The sequence below is a fragment of the Pituophis catenifer genome, unplaced genomic scaffold, assembly GCF_029215685.1.
Source record: "Pituophis catenifer annectens isolate HBS135680 unplaced genomic scaffold, rPitCat1.0.hap2 SCAF_15, whole genome shotgun sequence".
Lineage (NCBI taxonomy): Eukaryota > Metazoa > Chordata > Lepidosauria > Squamata > Colubridae > Pituophis > Pituophis catenifer.
The window spans coordinates 4993243-5013486 of record NW_027256895.1 but is presented as its reverse complement, the minus strand read 5'-3'; the positions used below and the strand labels follow the sequence as shown (position 1 = coordinate 5013486).

The following is a 20244-nucleotide window of genomic DNA, read 5'->3' as shown; positions in this document are numbered from 1 at the left end:
GTGCAAGCCGTACGCACGAGCAAAGCGCATGCGTGGAAGGCTACGCGGCTTAGAAAACGTGGTTAAATAGGACGGCATAGCGCCGGGGCGGCCTACCCGCAGGTCGCCACTACCGGTTCGAACCAGCTGAATACCGGTTCGAAACAGCTGAATACCGGTTCGAACCGGCTGAATACCGGTTCGAACCGGCTGAATACCGGTTCGAACTGGCTGAATACCGGTTCGAACTGGCTGAATACCGGTTCGAACTGGCTGAATACCATTTTGCATTGGCATCCTTCAGTCTCAAGAGACTATGGTATCATGCTCTGGAAAGAAGTCCTAAAAACAGCATCTGGTGTGACTAAAAAAGGCCAATTCGAGAGTGGCAATCCCTTCCACACTGAGGGAAGATACATTCGGTCCCCTGCGCAGCCCCCGGATTTCGCTGGTTCCGGGACTCCCTTTTTACCTCAGCCTGCTGAACAAGTGTCTCTTCGAATTGGAGAAGGCCGTGCTGCGTCTTTAGCCTCCAGGCTGAATGATCGGAAGTCAAGGTTCCCCAGTTGTTAATGTCCATTCCATTCAAGAGATCTTGAAGATATCTTTATATCGCAGCTGTGGTTTGAATACTTTGAAGAATTCATGTAATTTTGAGTTCCGGGGGTTTGGAAAAGCGGGCTTTGAAAATGAAAATTGGTTTTTTTTTTTCCCCTCCTTTCTATACGAAAGGCTTGAGTAATTTTTAAAACTTGTATGAAGTACTGTCGAAAGTGAATTGGTAAAGTATGTGGGTTAAGAGGAAGTTAAAAAAGAAAAAAAGCAAAGTTTAAAAAAACGTCCATTTTAGCAATGGTTTTAAAATTTAGAAAAGGTGTGGGGTTTTTTTTTTCCCGTTTAGGGTTAAAAAATTTAAAAGCATGTCGTTGATCTGATTAATATAAATTACGATAGAGGAATGAGAAAACAGAAATGTGTATTATTTCCCACAGCAGAGGTTGTTAAAAATGATCCCCTTATCCAATGAAGAGAATATATTTAAGTTTGTTTCTCATTGGAAATCGCTTCTGGACTCTTTGCTCGTGATGGAGAGGGAAAAAATGAAATTTTGATTATTTTTTGGGTGGATTAGATAGGTTTGTTGTTATAGAAATGGCTAGTATGGACTATTGTATAAAAGGAAAACATTAAATCAACCAGAATAGAGCGGGAAGGGACCTTAGAGGTCTTCTAGTCCAGCCCCCTTTCTCAAGCAGGAGACCTAAACTATTTCAGACAAGTGAAGAGCCTTGATAGTACAAGGGTTTAATGCACCCTGTTATTAACACAGCTGCCTGCAATTTCTGCTGGTTCGAATCTCTCCAAGGCTCAAGGTTGACTCAGCCTTCCATCCTTTCTAAGGTAGGTGAAATGAGGACCCAGTTTGTGGGGGCAATAAGCTGACTTTGTATAAAATATACAAAAGAATGAAGGCGATTGCTTAAAGCATTGTAAGCCGCCCTGAGTCTCCGGAGAAGGGCAGCATATAAATCAAATTAAAAAAAAAAAAAAAAAGTGACTGTCCAGTCTCACCAGTGATGGAGGACCTACAACTTTTGGTGGCAAGCAGTTCCACTGGTTAATTGTCCTCCCTGTTAGGAAATTTCTCCTTAATTCCAGGTTGCTTCTCTCTTTGATTAGGCTGCAATGTTATTATTATGATGTCAAATGTAATATTATTTTCTACGGTGCCAAAGAGAGTTGGAAGCCAATGCCTTTCCCCCACCCCCTTTCTCCCTTTCTATCCCACATTTCCTCTTCTTCCCTTTTTCCCTTCCCCTAATTTTCCATTAGAAGTGGTCCTCGACTTACGACCGCAATTGTGTCGGACATTTACGTTGCTAAGTGAGACATGGGCTAAGCGAGACTCGCCCCCGTTTTACAACTTTTCTTGCCACGTTGGTGAAGTGAATCCCTGCGGTTCTTTAAATTAGTCATACGGTCGTTGAGTGAATCTGGCGTCCCTCCATGGACTTTGCATGTCAGAAGGTTGCAAAAAGGGATTGCGGGAAACACCTCAACTGTCATAAATAGGAGTCGACTGTCCAGCACCCGAATGTAAATCATGAGACTATGCGGATGCTGTAACGGTCATAAGTGTGAAAAAGTCACTTTTTTCAGTGCCGCTGTAACTTGGAACGGTCACTAAATGAACTGTTGTTAAGTCGAGGGCTACCTGGACTTTAGATTTTATTTTCTATCTTATCATCATCTTCATTTAACGACCCCATAATCCCTTGCGCAGTGGAGTCTGGGCAACTGCATGGAGCTAGCAGAGTGTTTTTTACTGGCCGGATGCCCTTCTTGTTGCCAATGCGGAGTTTTGTTCAGCAGATATATTCTTATTTTGCCCAGAGAGAGAAATATCTGCCTCTACCTAGGATCGAACTCACAGCCTCCTGATTGTGAGGCAAGAGCTCTACCTCTAGGCCACTGCACCAGCTTTAACCATAGGATCATTCTCTTATAATGACCCCATCATCCCTTGCGGGGTGGAGTTGGGGCAACTGAATGGAGCTGAATGTTTACTGGCCGGATGCCTTTCTTGTTGCCAGTGCGGAGTTTTGTTCAGCAGATATATTCTCATTGTTGCCCAGAGAGAGAAATATCTGCCTCTACCTAGGATCGAACTCACAGCCTCCTGATTGTGAGGCGAAAGCTCCACCTCTAGGCCACTGCACCGCTTTTCTTTTCTGTCTTATATTTTGATAAATTAATTGATAAATTTGATACCACGAAAAAAAAAATAAGCCGGTACGAGTCCCGGCTTTGTGGCTCGCGCACACAACTCACCTTGGCCTTCTCTCTCTCTTTTTTTTTTTAGAAAATAAATCGTTTATTACGAAATTATAACATGGATGTTCCCACCTGACACCGATTTCACCTGAACTCCCTAGATTGTAGAACGATAAAGTCTGGAGACGCAGTGTTTTCGGGCCCCCCTCCCTTTGGTGTCAGAAAGGAGGAGGGCGCCCCCCAAAATCCACGTTTTTTTAGTCCTTCCGCGGGGGCTGCCAAAACTCCACCGATAGAATTGAAGGGACCCAACGGTCACCCAGAGTGTGGTTTGGTTCTGCTGTCAGGGCATGGGAGATGCACTTCGAATGATGGAGGTCAATCCATGCTGGCAAGACTGGATAAGTATAGGATCCAGGAAGGGAGGGGAGTCTGGAACCGAAGGATCCGGGAGGGGGAAAGATGAATGCATAGAATATTTTAGATAGGAATTGGGATAAGGGGGGAAGGTAACGTAAGAAACACAGCACAAATCGTGTCGAAAATGAAAAAGGGGAACAGGACGGGACGAGAAAGGTAGTCGAGACAGCGGGGGGGTGGGGGTGGGAGGAGAGGATACAAGAGGAAGACGAGACAAGGAAACGAGGAGAAAGCGAACGGTGGGCAGAGAAGGCCGAGAACCCAGAACCATACAGGAAAGAAGGGAAAAGGGAAAAGAAAGGGGAGCGGAGGGGAGGGAAAGGAAAGGAAAGGAAGATAGAAAAAGGAAGGGAAGGGAAGGAATTGAAAGGAAGGGAAGGGAAGGAAGATAGAGAAAAGAAAGGAAAAAGGAAAGGAAAGGAAGGGAAAGAAAAAGGAGAAAGGAAAGGAAGATAGAAAAAGGAAAGAAAAGGGAAGGAAGGGAAGGAAAGGAAAAGAAAGGAGAAAGGAAGGGAAGGAATGGAAAGGAAAGGAAGGAAAGGGAGATAGTAAAAGGAAAGGAAAGGAAGGAAAAGAAAGGAAAAGGGAAGGGAAGGAATGGAAAGGAAAGGAAGGAAAGGAAGATAGAAAAAGGAAAGGAAAAAGGAAAGGAAGGGAAGTAAAAGAAAAGAAAGGAGAAAGAAAAGGAAGATAGAAAAAGGAAAGGAAGGAAAAGAAAGGAGAAGGAAAGGAAAGGAAGATAGAAAAAGGAAAGAAAAGGGAAGGAAGGGAAGGAAAGGAAAAGAAAGAGGTAAGGAAGGGAAGGAATGGAAAGGAAAGGAAGGAAAGGGAGATAGTAAAAGGAAAGGAAAGGAAAAGAAAGGAGAAGGGAAGGGAAGGAATGGAAAGGAAAGGAAGGAAAGGAAGATAGAAAAAGGAAAGGAAAAAAGAAAGGAAGGGAAATAAAAGAAAAGAAAGGAGAAAGAAAAGGAAGATAGAAAAAGGAAAGGAACGAAAATAAAGGAGAAAGAAAGGGAAGGAAAGGAAAGGAAGATAGAAAAAGGAAAGGAAGATAGAAAAAAAAAGAACAGGATATACAGACATAAGAAATGGAAAGAAAAACATTGGTGGTTGACAAACACAGCAAAACAAGAGGAGATCAACAGGAAGGATTTGGGAATCCATGAGATGATGGAGCTTGTCATGGACAAATCCAAAACTGAGAAACAAGGAAGCTGGTGGACGGAACGGAGAACAAGCAACCGAAAACAGAGGAAGGGGTTCGAGGTCCACGCTCTTCCATGGAGGCATCGGGCCCACGAGGGCTCAGGTTGGAGGAGGACCCTCTGGTGCCCCGTAAAGCTCGGCCAGCGTTCGGAAGAGGGGCCCCCATTCTTCCAGATACTCGTACCCGCCGGCGTCGCTGTCCCCAGCGCAGGAAGAACCGGGGGAGCTGAGAGACCCGGCAGTGGAGCCCTGGCCTTCATAGCCGTACACCTGGATGGAGTCGTACGGGGGCACAGAAGGATCGGCGTCCACCTCGCTCAAGCGGGCTGTTAGAAAACTGGCCACGTCGTGGGGCTGCGGTGGGATCCGGGTGGACAGGGACGGTGGGAAGTGTGGACGGGGCAGGACATCCCGCCGGAGGAGGCGCCGTTGTTGCGAGGGTGGAGGGGCAGCGTCCGGGTTCTGCAGGGCAGCCATGTCGAAGGCCTCGGTGTCTTCTTCTCCGCCGCCTTCATCGTCGTAAGTGATGATGTTCTCACGGACGTCTTCCTCCTCAAAGGGCAGCAACGCAGCCTGTTTCTGCCTCCGGAGGGCGACAAAGAGCAGCACCAGGGCTAGAGGCGAGCGGTAAGTTGGTGCATTGGTGAAGTCGGATGGACCAACGGGAGGAGAAGGTGAGATGTTAATCACAATAACAACCCATTGCAAACATCCTGCAGTTGCTTCTTTCTGCATGTAATGGTATGTGAGGATGGCCTTGGGAGACAGGGAGAAGAGACGCAGCCGAGGGAACAATCGGATAAAAGGTAACTGAGCCCACAGCTGTAAAGCAGGCAGGACAATTGGCTCAGAAGACACCCTCCCTAGTTTCATGGGTTGTCAAGGCGACAGGGGAAAAACATACCTTCAGACTTGCAAGGTGACGTTGTGAGGTTAACCAGGTTGGAAGCACAGCCAGACAAGCTAATTCTACTTTATTGTAAGGTTATATTAACAGAGGGCGGTGGTGGTTCAGCGGTTAAGACACTGGACTTCTTGGCTGGAAAGCCGGCAGCCCAGGTTCGAGACCCAACCTCTATGCGACGGGGTGAGTTCCCGTCCTCACCCCACCTCCTGCAACCTAGCAGCTCGAAAGCACCCAAATGCAAGTAGATCAACAGGTACCACTTCTGTGGAAAGGTAACAGCACTCTGTGACGTCATGCTGGCCACATGACCACTAAAATGTCTTCGGACAGCACTGGCTCAATGGCCTTGAAATGGAGATGTACACTGCCCCCTATAGTCGGCAATAACTAATGGAATAAAATCTGTGCAAACTCTTTTATCTACTTTACCTAGAATGGGTCGGCAACCTTAAACACTCAAAGAGGCACAAAGGCCCTAACCAGAAGCCCTCCATTCAATTCTGGAGTCAACCGGAGTCCCCCCACCATAGTGTCTCCTCCAAGCACGGCGTCCTTTTTCCTCTACCTATCCTAACTGAAAGCCTTATCAATTGTGGAGCTGGCAGGCAACAGGGAGCCGCAGTACAGGGATGAAAGAGCCACATGCAGCTCCAGAGCCGCAGGTTGCTGACCCCTGACCTAGAACATTGCAAGTTTGAAGGGGCATTTCTCCCACCCTCTTGTCCCCTGTACAGCCCATGAAACTTGGGAGGGTTCTCCTGTCGTCATTCCTTCAGTAGACTCAGCTGCCTCTTATCTGACTCTTACCTAGTTTGCAGCTCCTCCTCCTGTTTCCCAAGGTCGTTTGCACATACCATTACACTGCGCATTCTCCTGGAGAAACCCAGCACAACTAGCCAACCGTTTCCCAAGGTTCCGTGACTTTTCTCCACCTTGCAATGTTGATCCCCACCTTATATTGTTGAGTCACTTCGTGTCTCTTGTCTTCTACACGAGAAGTTCTCCAGAGTTATTATTAGACCCTTATGTAGGATAAGTAGCCTCAACCCTTCCCTGGCTGAAATTCCCATAATACAGGTAGTCCTTGACTTACAACCATTCGTTTAGCGAAGTTGCCACGGCACTGAAAAAAGTGACTTCTGACTGGTTTTCACACGACCATGTCCTCTCTAAGTGGTTTTACAGAGTTGGCCTCTTGTCAACCCCAACAACCTGGGTCCTCATTTTACCGACCTCGGAAGGATGGAAGGAAAGCTGAGTCAACCTTGAGCCGGTCAGGATCGAACTGCCGAACTGCCGGCAGCTGGCAGTCAGCAGAAGTAGCCTGCAATACTGCGTTCTAAGCAGTGGTGGGATTCAGCTGGTTCTGTCCGGTTTGGGCAAACTGGTAGTGGCGACTGCGGGAGGCTCCGCCCACCCACCCGGGTGTAATGCACGAGTACTGTGCATGCATGGAAGGCTTTGCACATGTGCAGAGGAGGTACGTGCACTCACATTTGCGAACCAGTAGGGAAGGTAAGTGAATCCCAGCTCTGGTTCTAACCACTGCGCTACCACGGCTCTTGTCAATTGGCCTGTATTTATGATGATTACACTGTCCTGGAGTCGTATGATCAGCTTTTGTAACCTTCCCAGATGGCTTCCAACCAGCAAAATCATTTAACAACCGCATGGTTCAGTTAACAACCGTGGCAAAAAAACATTCGTAAAAGAGGACACAATTCACTTAGCAACTGTCGTGCATAACCGTGGACGTTTTGAGTCCCGTTGTGATCGTAAGTCGAGGGCCACCTGTACTGTCCTTCCTTCTCTGTCCACCCATGCCATCAGCATGCCAACTCAAAGTCTCACCAAGTAGGGTACCAACGCAGGCGAGGATGGCCAGCAAAGCCCCGGTGCTGAGGCCAGCAGGAGATCCGAGGGCCTCAGGACCACAAGTCTGCATGGCCCCGTCTCGCCGACACCGGCAGATGCTGACTGTCAGAGTAGGGGAGCCCGTGCGAGTGGGGGAACCACCGTCTATTAGTTCCAGCGGCACAAGCAGAAATCCACCTTGGGGAGGCAGACGGGTGGCCCGGAGCAACAAGGAGGCTGAATTGTCTGGAGATGAGAAGATTCGAAGGAGACAAGTGAATTGAGGTCCATTATATTTTTGAAATGTTTCCTTGTAGGTAGTAATAACCCAAGCCTTACATCAGGGGCAGGGGTGAAATGCTACCGGTTCGCTCCAGTTCGGGTGAACTGGTAGTGATAAAAACTACCGGTTTGGGCAAACCGGTAATAAAAAAAAATTACCGGTTGGTCTGAACTGGTATTTCCGACGACCAGCTGTGCTGCGCGATTTATATTCTCTAGAAAGCAGGAAATCCTATTTTCTAGCGAATCTAAATCGCGCGGCACAGGTGTTCTCCCCCCTCGCCGTTCTACTTACCTTCAAACGTCTCCTTTTTCCACACAGAGCGTGTGTCTAGCGCACACTGCGCATGCACAGGCAGCAAACCAGTGGCGACCGGCAGAGGATTTCACCACTCATCAGGGGTGTCAAACTCAAGGCCTGGGGGCTGGATCCGGCCCATGGGGTGGTTAGACCCATCCCATGGGGCTGCCCTGGAAACAGCAAAGGACCGGCCCGCGGTGCCTCTGCCAGGAAAAACGGAGCTTGGGAGTACTGCGTGCGGCCCTCCCGAGCTCCGTTTTCGCTGGCAGAGGGCTCAGGCCACCACAGGAGCTCCCGACACAAATGATGTACAGCTAGCCATGCCACCCTGGCCACACTCACCACAGCCCCCTGAGGTCAAACACAACCCTGATGCGGCCCTCAGTGAAATCGAGTTTGACACCCCTGCCTTACATTGTAGGTACGTACAACCATCTTCAAGGGGACAATATAATGTTAATTTTTGTATAGATTTCTGAATTACTAGATTAGTATTTCTCAACCTTGGAAACTTTAAGAGGTCCGGACTTCGACTCCCAGAATCCCCCAGCCAGCATTGCTGGCTGGGGGATTCTGGGAGCCAAAATCTCTACCTCTTAAAGTTGCTAACATTGAGAAGCACTCCTATACATTCTGTACACTGCTCGTGACATATTCTTGAAAACGTCTACTCTCCTTTTATCAACAGTGCAAGTTCCTAGTCCATAAGGAACATTCTGAAATCTGTTCTACATTTTACACACAGTGTGTGTGCTTTACCCTTGTTATCCCGCACAGTGACGTTTGGTTCTCTGATCACGGACGGGGAACGGATGATGATATGGCTCGTGTTACCATCCTCGTCTCGGTCGACCGCTCGGATCAACTGCACCAGCTGGCCAAAAAAAAAAAAGGCAAAAATTATTCTCAGCCAGTGCTTTCCTCTCCCGCCCCACCCTGCCCCATCCGTGTCCTAGGGACCCCTTACTTACTTGGCCCGGGATGGCGTTATCACAGGCGAAAGGCTCGTAGCTCTGTTCCAGCTGAGGTGGGTTATCGTTGACATCCAGGATTTGAATGGCCACATGAATCTGGGAACCTTGTGTGGGACTGTCTGAGAGTAAGAGTCGGGGGTAAGGAGCAACATGGAACCACATGACGGGATGTGCAGGCCGATCCAGTCGAAAAACAGGGAAGGCGGGAAGGTAACACCACGAACGTCCCAACGAGTAAGTCGACGATAAAGATATGGGACAAACGATTCAGCCATGCGAGAAAGCCGTACAGGTCATCCATGGGGGAGCCAGTGCAATCCATGATCCCAAATCCGGTGGGGTGGGGTTGGATCCCATTCATAAGCCCGCCCCGCCCCCGAAAGAGTCCACCATCGTACCACCAGCAGAACCAGACAGGCAAGAATCACGTCAAGAGGTGGAAAGACGTGGGCAGACGTGCAGAGTTAAGGGGACGGAAGCGAGCAATGGTGCACGATGAAGCACATTTGCGCATGGGTGGGCGAACATAAATGTCCAACGTGACCAACAAGTGAAATCACCGGCCGCCGATATAAAACCATCCAGCCGACATAGGCAATCAATCAATCAATCAATCACAGGGAAAAACACGCAGAAAGCGCAGCCCCACTCCACAATGTCAGAGTGCAAAAAATGCACCGTTGCGCACGTTCGATGCGCAAAACAAAAACAGAGAGCAGACACCATTCCGAAAGAGCAGCAAACAGACACGGGGATGCAGAAAGGAAGAAGGAAAAGAAAGGGAGGAGAAAATTAATAAACAATTGCCATTGCTTTTTCTATTACAGAGATGTCCTCGACGTACGACTTCATTTAGAGCCAAAATTTCCATTCCTGAGCAAGGCGGTCCTTCAAGCGAGTCGTACCCGATTTTACGACCTTTTTTTGCCATGACGGTTAACCAAATCACTGCCATTATTAAGTGAATCTCGTGGTCGTTAAACGAATCCAGTTTCCCTCATTGACTATTTTGCTGGAAATCAGCTGGGAAGGGACCCCGCAATTGTCGTACATACATGCCAGTTGCCAAGCACCCAAATTTCAAGCAGATGATCGTGGGGAATGCTGCAACAGTCATAAGTTTGAGGACTGCTTATAAGTCATTTTTTTCAGTACTTTTGCGATTTTGAGCAGTCACTAAACAAATGATTATAAGTCGAGAACTACAGGTAATCCTCGACTTATGACCACACTTGAGCCCAAAATATGTTTGTTAATGTTTATTTATTTGTTAATTTGTTAAGTGAGTTTTCCCCCATTTTATGACTTTTCTTGCTACGTTTGTTAAATGAATCGCTGCATTTGTTAAGTGAGTAGCACGATTGTTAAGTGAATCTGGCTCCCCCATTGACTTTGTTTGTCAGAAGGTGGCAGAAAGAGAATTACGTGACCTCGGGACATGTACGAACCCAAGCATCAGAATGTAAATTACGTGACCCTGGGGATGCTGCAATGGTCATTAAGTGTGAAAAATGGTGCTACGTCAACTTTTGACGTAACTTCAAACAAATGAACTGTTGTAAGTATGCTTTATATCAGGGGTGTCAAACTGGATTTCTTCGAGGGCCGGATCAGCATTGTAGTTGTCCTCGGTGAGCCGGCCGGGGGGGGGGGGATGGATGGCAGGCGGGACAGATATTTCCTGCACCACTCTGACAGCCAAAACGGGGCAGGGGGGAGCCGTGTGTGGCCCCTGTTTTTGCTGGCAGAGTGCTGCAGGAGGCCGTCCAGGCTGAAAACAGGGCACGGGGGAGGCTGTGCGCTCTCCCCACATCCTGTTTTCTCTAGCAAAGGCACCGCGTGCCGGTCCTTTGTTATTTTCAGGCCTATCTCATGAGCCAGATATAAACACCCCATGGGCCGGATTCAGGGTGGGCGTGGCCAGGGTGGGTGTGGCCAGCTTGATGTCATTTGTGTCGGAGGCACCTGTGGCCCAACAAAAACTTTGCCAGCAAAAACAGGATCCCGAGTTCCGTTTTCAGCTGCTATGGCCTCCTGCAATCTTCAGCCAGCAAAAACAGAGCTCGGGAAGGCCATGTGCGGCCCTCTCAAGCTCCATTTTCAGCTGCGACAGCCTCCTGCAGCACTCTGCCAGCGAAAACGGCACTCGGGAGGGCTGCATGCAGTACTCCCAAGCTCTGTTTTTGCTGGCAGAGGCACCGCGGGCTGGTCCTTTGCTGTTTCCAGGCCTGCCCCACAGGCCAGATCTAAGCACCCCATGGGCCAGATTTGGCCCACAGGCCTTGAGTTTGACACCCCGGCTTTATATGTTTCATTGCAAACATAGAGTTTTCATATCTGTACTGTCCTGATGAATCAAAATACTACAAAATACTAGATGTTTGCAATGCAAAGCTTCCACCACCTTGGAGCCTCCTGGACTCAGACCCGCCGTATCAACTTGGCTCTTACCAAGTTCCGTTGCCAGTACGGTCATATTGTGCCAGGCCAAAACCTCTCGGTCGAGTGGCACCGAGGTCAGAATCGCGCCATCCTGCGGGTTGATGCTGAAATAGCGCTCGGGGTCCGTATGCTGCAGGATGGAGTATCTGGAAGATGGAGGGTGGGCACCTGGGGTATCAGGTTGTCACGGCAACGAAGTATAAATGGAGTAACTGAAACTTCACACACACACAAAGACAACAAACACCGGTTTCCCACCCTGCAGTAGCGGTGTTCTCCCCAGCCATTACCGGATGACGCTGCTGGGCGTATCCAGGTCCACCGCGGTGACTTTGCCCACCAGGGTCCCCGGTGGGCCGTTTTCATAAACGGCCAGATGGTACTCAGGACGGGAGAAGACCGGAGGTTCGTCAGCATCTTCTACTGTCACGCGGACGGTGGCCACGTCCTTGAAGGGGCCCTTCCGGATGTACTGAGGGTCGATCTGCGTGTTGGTGGCCTCGACTCGGAAAGTGTAAGAGTGGCGGGACTCGAAATCCAGAGGCTACCCCACCCATCCAAGCAGAGAGGAACGACAACGAGAGAAAAAAACGTGATTGGAAGCGAGCGAAGGCAAGCGGTTCAACGGGTTGGTGAAGGACGTGCAAACCGCCAAGAATGGTTGGTGAGGTATCTAACATTCCCGTGTCATCCGAAGAAAACGAGGGCCAGGTTGGTCTAGTGGTTAAAGCACCAAGCTGGAAAGCAGGAGACGGTGAGTTCTAGTCCTGTTTTAGGCATGAAAGCCAGCTGGGGGACTTTGGGCCAATCACCAGGAGATGGTGAGTTCTAGTCCTACCTTGGGCATGAAAACCAGCTCTGGGTGACTTTGTCCCACTCACTTTTTCTCAGCTCAACCCACTTCACAGGGTTGTGGGGAAAAGAGCAGGAGGAGGATCTGATGGCCATTTTCGCTCCCTTGAGTTATGCAAGTAGTCCTATGCCAACAGTTGAGGAAGGAAGGAAGAAGAAAAAGAGAGGAAGTAAGGAGGAGAGAGAGAGAGAAAGAAGGAAGGAAGGAAGGAAAGAAAAAGAAAAAGAAGGAAAGAAGGAAGGAAGGAAGGAAAGAAAGAAAGGAAGGAAGAAAAGAAGGAGGAAGGAAGGAAAGAAAGAGAAAGAAAGAAAGAGAAAGAAAGAAAGAGAAAGAAGGAAGAAAGGAAGAAAAGGAAGGAAGGAAAGAAAGAAAAGGAAAAAAGAGAAAGAAAATGAATGAAAGAAAGAAAGAGAAAGAAGGAAGGACAGAAGGAAGGAAAGAAAGGAAGGAAGGAAAGAAAGAAGGAAAGAAAGAAAGAAAAAAGAGAAGGAAGGAAGGAAGGGAAGAAGGAAGGAAGGGAAGAAGGAAGAAAGAAAGATAGGTAGGTAGGTAGGTAGGTAGATAGATAGATAGATAGATAGATAGATAGATAGATAGATAGATAGACAGACAGACAGACAGACAGACAGACAGATAATGGCTTCCACATCACAGCTCCTACGTCAAAGCTCCAAGAAGGAAGAGAGACACGAGAAGTCCATACTTCTGGGGCGCTTCACCCACCTTTTTCAAAGTAATGATCCCATCTTGTCCCAACATGTCCGTGTGAATGGCAAAGGCTTCGGCTCCATCTCCTCCATCCAGGATGCTGTAGGCAAGCAGGGCGTTCTCCCCTTCGTCAGGATCGTGCGCGCGCAGTCTCCCCACCGCGGACCCAGGAGGCGCCGTTTCCACCACGGAAAACTGGTAGGAACCTAGAGAGAAACGGGACGGAAAGACAAGCGGGTTTCTACATCCTTCGGAACTTGGCATTCTCTAGGTGCGCTGGATTACAAGTCCTATCCTACCGTACTCAGCCACGTTGTCAGCCGTACACCAGACAGGAAACAAGAACGGATGAGCTAATTCTACGTTATCGCAAGGCTAATTAACAGAATCTTTCAGAAGTCTGAAAATACAAGTCTCACGCTGTCTGTTTTAGAGCCTGAGGAACTAAGGAAAGTTCATTCTGAGCCTTTTTTTTCCTCTTCCCCGTTATGCAGCTCTGGGCTTGGTTTGCTCTTATCTGACCATTCCCTAGGTAGCATTTCTTCGCCCTGTTGCCCATAGTCTTCCTCACATACCATATACACCAGAGGTGGTATTCAGCCGGTTCGTACCGGTTCGTGCGAACCGGTAGCGGAGATCGCAGGTGGGCCTGGCTCTATGCTGTCCTATTTAGGCACGGCTTTGAGGCGGAAGATGCACGCACGAGCAAAGCGCATGTGCGAAAGGCCGGGTGGATGTATGGAAGGTGCGCGTGGGCGCAAAGCATGCGTGCATGCGCGTGGCAAACTAATAGCAACAAAATGTGAAACCCACCGCTGATTTACACATGCTCCACTGACAGAATGGGACAACACACTGCAGAACAACTGGAGAATCCAACAATTCATTTTACAGGAGGTCCTTGACTTAACAACAATTCATTTAGTGACCCTTTGAAGTTACAACGGCACTGAAAAAAGTGACTTAGGACCGTTTTTCACACTTACGGCCATTACAGCATTGCCCATCGCGATCAAAATTCAGCCGCTTGGCCACCAACTCGTATTTACGACGGTCGCAGTGTCCCACAGTTATGTCCTCATCTTTTGCAACCTCCTGATCAGCAAAGTCAACGTGGGAAGCCAGATTCACTTAACAACCGTATTACTAATCTAACAATTGCAGTGATTCACTTTACAACTGTGTCGAGAAAGGTCGTAGAATGGGGCCAAAATTCACTTAGGAAATGTCTCGCTTAGCAACAAAAGTTTTGGGCTCTAATGCGGTCGTACGTCAAGAACTACTTGTAATTATTTAAAATAAAAAAAATATTTTAATTTTTGCCATTCATATTTCATGTTGTCCCTTCTTTTACATCCTTCCTTTAGGGATTCTGTTTCATCACTTCTTCAATATTAGCTTAACTCTTGTCCTGCGATGAGTTGGCCATGGAGAGTTGGTCATAGCAATTTAGCCGCAGCGAGTTGTCCTAGACCAGGAATGTCAAATTCAACGCCGGCAGACCGGAGCTGGCTCGCGATGTGGTCAGATTCGGACCGCGGGGCTGTCCTGGTCTACCCAATGCGAAGAGGGAAGATCAGGCCAGCGTGGCTTCGACCCTGTCTACCCAGTTCTGGAGAAGATTCCTGCGAGTTCCTTGGATTTCAAGGCGATCCAACCGGTCGGTCTTAGAGGAGATCAATCCTAGAAGGCCAGATCCTGAAGATGAAACTCAAATACTTTGGCCACCTAATGAGAAGGAAGGACTCCCTGGAGAAGAGCCTAATGCTGGGAAAGATCGAGGGGCAAAAGAAGAATGGGACGGCAGAGAATGAAGTGGCTGGACGGAGTCACCGAAGCAGTGGGCATGAGCTTAAATAGACTCCAGAGGATGGTAGAGGACAGGAAGGCCTGGAGGAACATTGTCCATGGGGTCGCGATGGGTCGGACACGACTTCGTAACTAACGACAACACCGACACCCAGCGCGAAGAGGTGTTGATCCGGCCAGTGTAGCTTCAGCCCGGTCTACGCAATATGAAGAGGAAACATGCCAGCAGTTTGGAGAGTGGCGTCAAGCTGGCCATGCCCACCCAGTCCGCCACACCTGTCCCCCCACCCAAGGTCAACCACAGCCCTCAGTGAAATGGAGTTTCACACCCCTGTCCTAGTCGGCCTCAGGTGAGACACGCTTTAACCAGCTCTACAATTGGAGCGACTTCAAATCCATATTCTCCCTTCGCTATTATCTGCCCTGCTACAAAGCTGGAAAATTTCCAGGACATTGTTTGCCGGACATAATTATTCCAGATGTTGGGCTACTTCCTCTGATCGTTAGTTCCTTCCTTTCTGGCCAATCAATTTCCGCATGTCGTGAAGATGAACCTGTCAGGGTAGCTGTTAAAAATTGACGGATGGCTCGGCTGGCTGGCTGGCTGGCTGGCTGAAAATATTTATAGGTTTCCCCCCCCCCCCCGTCCGACCTCACCCCTCCTGCTTTCCACATCATCTGGTGATGGGTTGCAAACCGTAAGAACAATCCCGCGACGTAAATATCTATCAGAGGCAGCCCGGTAACCCCGAGAGACACGTTTGAGGGACAGAAGAGACACCGTGTCCCAGATACACGAACGAAAAAGCAGGGCGTTGAAAGGCAGACAAATGTCATGCTTGATATTCCTTGACATCTCAAGGAAAGGACGTTTTCCCAACAAGCTAGAATCTTCTGGCTTCCATGCTCAGCGCATCGCTTGAGTTATGCACTCATGGGGTCCTACAGTCCTTGTACACCAGGAGATACCAGAAGGTCCTTTCGTTCAGGTCCTTGAGTTTAAGGAGATACCTTCATATCATAGGGGTCCAAGCCAGGGGTGAAATGCTCCCGGTTCGGACCGGATCGCCCGATCCGGTAGCGACGGCAGCGGGTGATTCGGAGAACCGGTAGCAAAAATCCCTGCTCCCCTCCCCCATGCCCGCCTGAGCCGCGCGATCATCAGAGGCTTTTTTTTTTCTTTTAAAAGCATTTTTTCGGCCGAAGAGGTTGTAAAAAAAAATGCTTTTAAAAGACTCTGACGATCCCAGCTGAGTTCCTGATCGTCAGAGGCTTTTTTTTTCTTTTTTACTTTTAGAAGCATTTTTTCTACAACCTCTTCGGCCGATGAAGCTAATTAAAAAAAATGCTTTAAAAAGGTTTTAAAAAGCCTCTATCAGCTGATATCAGCCTCAGGTGCCTGGGGAGGCTGTTTTCACCCTCTCCAGAGGCTCGAAGAAAACCTCTGGAGCCTGGAGAGGACAAAAAGACACACACACACACCCCGCCGCTGTGGTGCAAGAGGCCGACTAGGCCACATCCACCATGGCCACGCCCACCCAGCAACTGGGCAGAGAACCCCTTGCTAAAATTTTTGAAGCCCACCCCTGAATACGGCCATCTCCTTCTCCGCAACTCTGCCCTTGTTCTCAGCAGCTCTTTCTCACTTACTCTGTGGGAAGCGGGGAGGGTTATCGTTGACGTCGCTAAGTGTGACCGTGACAGTCGTGCTTCCAGAAAGTCCACCGGTATGGCCTCCCATGTCCTTGGCCTGCACCACGACAAGGAATTCCTGCTGAGTTTCCCGGTCCATGTTGGGCGTGGCTGTCCGAATCACGCCTAAAATCAAGGGGAGAAGGAAGCAAGAGGAGAATCAAGAGAAGGATAGAAGGAGAATGTGTGGATGGATCAGGTAGGAAAGGCGTTTGGGTTTTCAGAGTCCCACCCCATGATGGAGAAAGGGAAGAACCCAACACTGGAGGAGGAGACAACCCGAGACTCAGCTGAGCACCCCAGATGCCCATCAATGGTATGGGGAGAATATGGGCAGTTGAATCGAAACTTTCACTGGGTCTCTAGGTTCAGGTGATGAGTAGGATGGATGGGAAGAATGGATGGGAAGATGGAGGGAGGGAGGGAGGGATGGGAAGAATGAATAGATGGAAAGATGGATGGATGGAAAGGTGGAACGGTGGAAGGATGGGAGATGATAGATAGATAAATGATGATAGATAGATAGATAGATAGATAGATAGATAGATAGATAGATAGGTAGGTAGATAGAAGGTAGATAGATAAATAGATGATAGATAGATAGATAGATAGATAGATAGATAGATAGATAGAGATAGATAGATAGTGTCAGCACGTCAAGATGAGTCCTTCGGGAGTAGGGCGGTATAGAAATCTAATAAAATGAAATGAAATGAAAAGATGCATTTATCCTAGTGCTGACATGAGAAGGAGAACGCAAGTGTCTGCAACGGGACAGTTGTCTTTCACCTACTTATTTTAGCTGGAGATAATGTCCCCTAGGAGATGGATGGGAGGGGGGAAATTCTTTGAATTGGAGCAGTAGATTAGGGGTGAATGATTGGGAAGATGGCCAATGAATGCAGAGGAGTGGGGGAATGAAGAGGAGGGATTTAAAAGTTGCCGTGCTAAATAAAATGGAAACTTGTTTCAAAAAAGACTTTATTTGAGATGCAATTTATTTGAAGACGGTCTGAAAACCTGACAGACAGATAGATAGATAGATAGATAGATAGATAGATAGATAGACAGATAGATAGAGGATGGATAGATAGATAGAGATGGATAGATGGATGGAGGAAGGGATGAAGGGATAGAAAGAATGGATAGATGGAAAGATGGGTGGATGGGTGGAAGTATGGATGAGAAGAATGGAGGGATGGAGGGATGGATGGATGGAAAGATGGATGGAGGGATGGATGGATGGGAAGAATGGATAGATGGAAAGATGGATGGATGGAAGGGTAGAAGGATGGATGGGAAGAATGGAGGGAGGGAGGGATGGAAGGATGGATGGATGGGAAGAATGGAAAGATGGATGGATGAAAGAATGGAAGGATGGATGGGAAGAATGGAGGGATGGAAAATGGATGGATGGAAGGGTGGATGGGAAGAATGGAGGGATGGAGGGAGAGAGGGGTGGAAGGATGAATGGGAAGAATGGAGGGGTGCATAGATGAGAAGAATGGATAGATTGAAAGATGGATGGATGGATGGAAGGGTGGAAGGATGGATAAATGGGAAGAATGGATAGATGGAAAGATGGATGGATGGAAGGGTGGAAAGATGGATAGATGGGAAGAATGGATAGATGAATAGATGGATGGATCACTGGATGGGAAGAATGGATAGATGGAAAGATGGATGGATAGAAGGGTGGATAAATGGGAAGAATGGATAGATGGAAAGATGGATGGATGGAAGGGTGGAAGGATGGATAGATGGGAAGATGAATAGATGGCTCACTGGATGGGAAGAACGGACAGAAGGATGGTTGGATGAATCGATTGATGGGTGGGTGTGGATGGATGGATAGAGGGAAGGATGGAGGGAAGGATGGATCGATGGGTGGGTGGAAAGCTGATTGAATAAAATTAGCTGTAGATGGATGGATGTTGAGAGAAGGAGCTCCTCTTTCCACTACATCAACGGTTCCAACAGAGAAGAAAATAAGGCATTTTCTTCTCCAACAGTGGCATCTACCCAGCAACCCACAGGAGCTCTACTCAGCCTTGATCTCAAGAGCATTTTCCAAGATCAGGAGATGCGTAATCAGAGCTAAGAAAGTGAAGAGCGTAAGACCATGGCTTTGAGGACCGAGCGGTTTCTCTTCTAAAAGATGTTGCTGGCTCTCTAACATCTGTAAAGTTCAGAGCATCTGCTGTCCCATCCCTGCCAACTAGTTCCCTGGACACCTGCTTCTTCTCCCCTACAATGGGGGTGGGTGGGTGGATGACATTTGTAGCCCTGAGTTCCTCCCCAAAGCTATCGCCCCCTCCCCATCGTGTACCCGTCTGAGGGTCGACGGAGAAGAACGGCAAGCCCTCGAGTACCGTATAGACCAGCTTGGCGCTGTTCCCGTAGGTCGGGTCGTCAGCGTCGTGGGCCGTCACCTGGATCACGGACGTACCTGGGGGAAACGAAGTGGGAGAAGGAGAAAAGGGGGCTGGTTGTTGTGAAGGGCGGCAGGAAAGAGAGCCCTGGATCGTTTGGATCTAGCTTGTGATCTACTAGACTATACAAAATTGTGGAAACCTTTTGGGAAAAGTGTATTTTTGAGGTCGGATGGCTAATAACACCACTTTTTCTTTTGGAGTTTCAAGATAATCCTATTCCACTGCTGGAATGGCCTGAGAATAGCCCAGACCTTCATCCAATTGAAAAATCTATGGAGTCGGCTCAAGAAACTGGTTAGTTAGAAGTGACTTAGCAATAAAACCCAGTTAATAGAAGCCATCATTCAATCTTGGTTTCACAACAGCTGCAGAACTTCACTTTTTTCCCACAGAAAAGAAAACACCGGGAGCCACAAAACCCTTCCTGTCTCTGACTATTTCTTGAGCAGCCCCAAAACTAGCATATGTCATCGAATTAAATGTTCTGTTTTCTTCTGAAATTTTTCTTTTCTCGGATTTATCCATGGTTCGCCTACCGGGGGTTGAAAAGCTCAATAAATCACATGCCGGCGGGTGTCACACATCGGTGATGGTGACGCATAGTTTAAGTGACAAGGAGCCGCAGCAGAGGGGTGAAAGAGCCACATGCGGCTCCAGAGCTACAGGTTGCTGACTCCTGGCCCAGACCTTAACCCAATTGAAAATCGAAGGAGCCGACTAAAGAAACTTGTTAGTCAGAAGTGACCCAGCAATAAAACCCAGTTAATAGAAGCCATCATTCCATCTTGGTTTCGCATTATAACAGCTGCAGAACTAATAGATTTGGTTCACTCCATGGAAAGACGTTGTAAGGCCGTCATTCATGCTAAAGGTTACCCAACGAAGGATTCACTGACACGGTGATCTCTTTTTTTCTACGTGTTTCACTCTTCTTCTTTAGACTGTAACTGCTATTCTAATAGCAAATCCTTCATAAAAGTTATCGCATTACGTTCTTGATTAAATTATCTTTCCATAGATATGTGATGGCGAACCTATGGCCATATCTGAGGGCACATGAGCGTTGCCCTAACTCAGCTCCAGTACACATGTGCCCGCCAGCCGGCTGATTTTCGGGCCTTCCGGGCCCACCGGAAGTCGGGAAATGGGCTGTTTCTGGCCTCCAGGGGGGTTGAGGAAGGCTGTTTTTGCCCTCCCCAGGCTCCTAGAAAGTCTCTGGAGCTTGGGGAGAGTGAAAAACGGGCCCACTGTGCCATCACGTGCCAAAAGCGGGGGAAGTGCGGGGGGGGAGCATGAGCACATGCGTGGGAGGGCAGGGCACGGGTGGGTATTGAATTATGGGTGTGGGCACGCACACACACAATCCCTCCGCTCTCCCTCTGCTTTTGGCACGTAACAGCAAAAAGGTTCGCCATCTCTACCATAGATATATAATTTTATGGTACTATTCCAAAAAAAAAAAATGGTGCTATTAGCTAGTTTTAAAAAATATACTTTTCCCGAAAGTATACTGTACACACTGAAATAGGTTAGTTTGGGGTTCAATCCAGAAATCTCAGCGGTTTCCTTAGAAGGTTCTGTGAACTAGACCGGGATCAGCAACCTGT

At 48.3% G+C, this 20244-nt stretch overlaps 1 protein-coding gene across 1 annotated transcript in view; it reads right to left on the bottom strand.

Annotated features, from left to right (window-relative positions):
- Positions 1 to 4636: 4636 nt before the first annotated feature.
- CDH24 (cadherin 24) overlaps positions 4637 to 20244 on the bottom strand; it is a 28560-nt gene continuing 12952 nt past the window's right edge. Inside the window, 10 exon segments of the mRNA XM_070954507.1 lie at positions 4637 to 4665; positions 4668 to 4994; positions 7139 to 7387; positions 8484 to 8598; positions 8696 to 8817; positions 11150 to 11286; positions 11431 to 11684; positions 12717 to 12907; positions 16161 to 16328; positions 18532 to 18651. Coding sequence (XP_070810608.1) covers positions 4637 to 4665; positions 4668 to 4994; positions 7139 to 7387; positions 8484 to 8598; positions 8696 to 8817; positions 11150 to 11286; positions 11431 to 11684; positions 12717 to 12907; positions 16161 to 16328; positions 18532 to 18651 — 1712 coding nt within the window.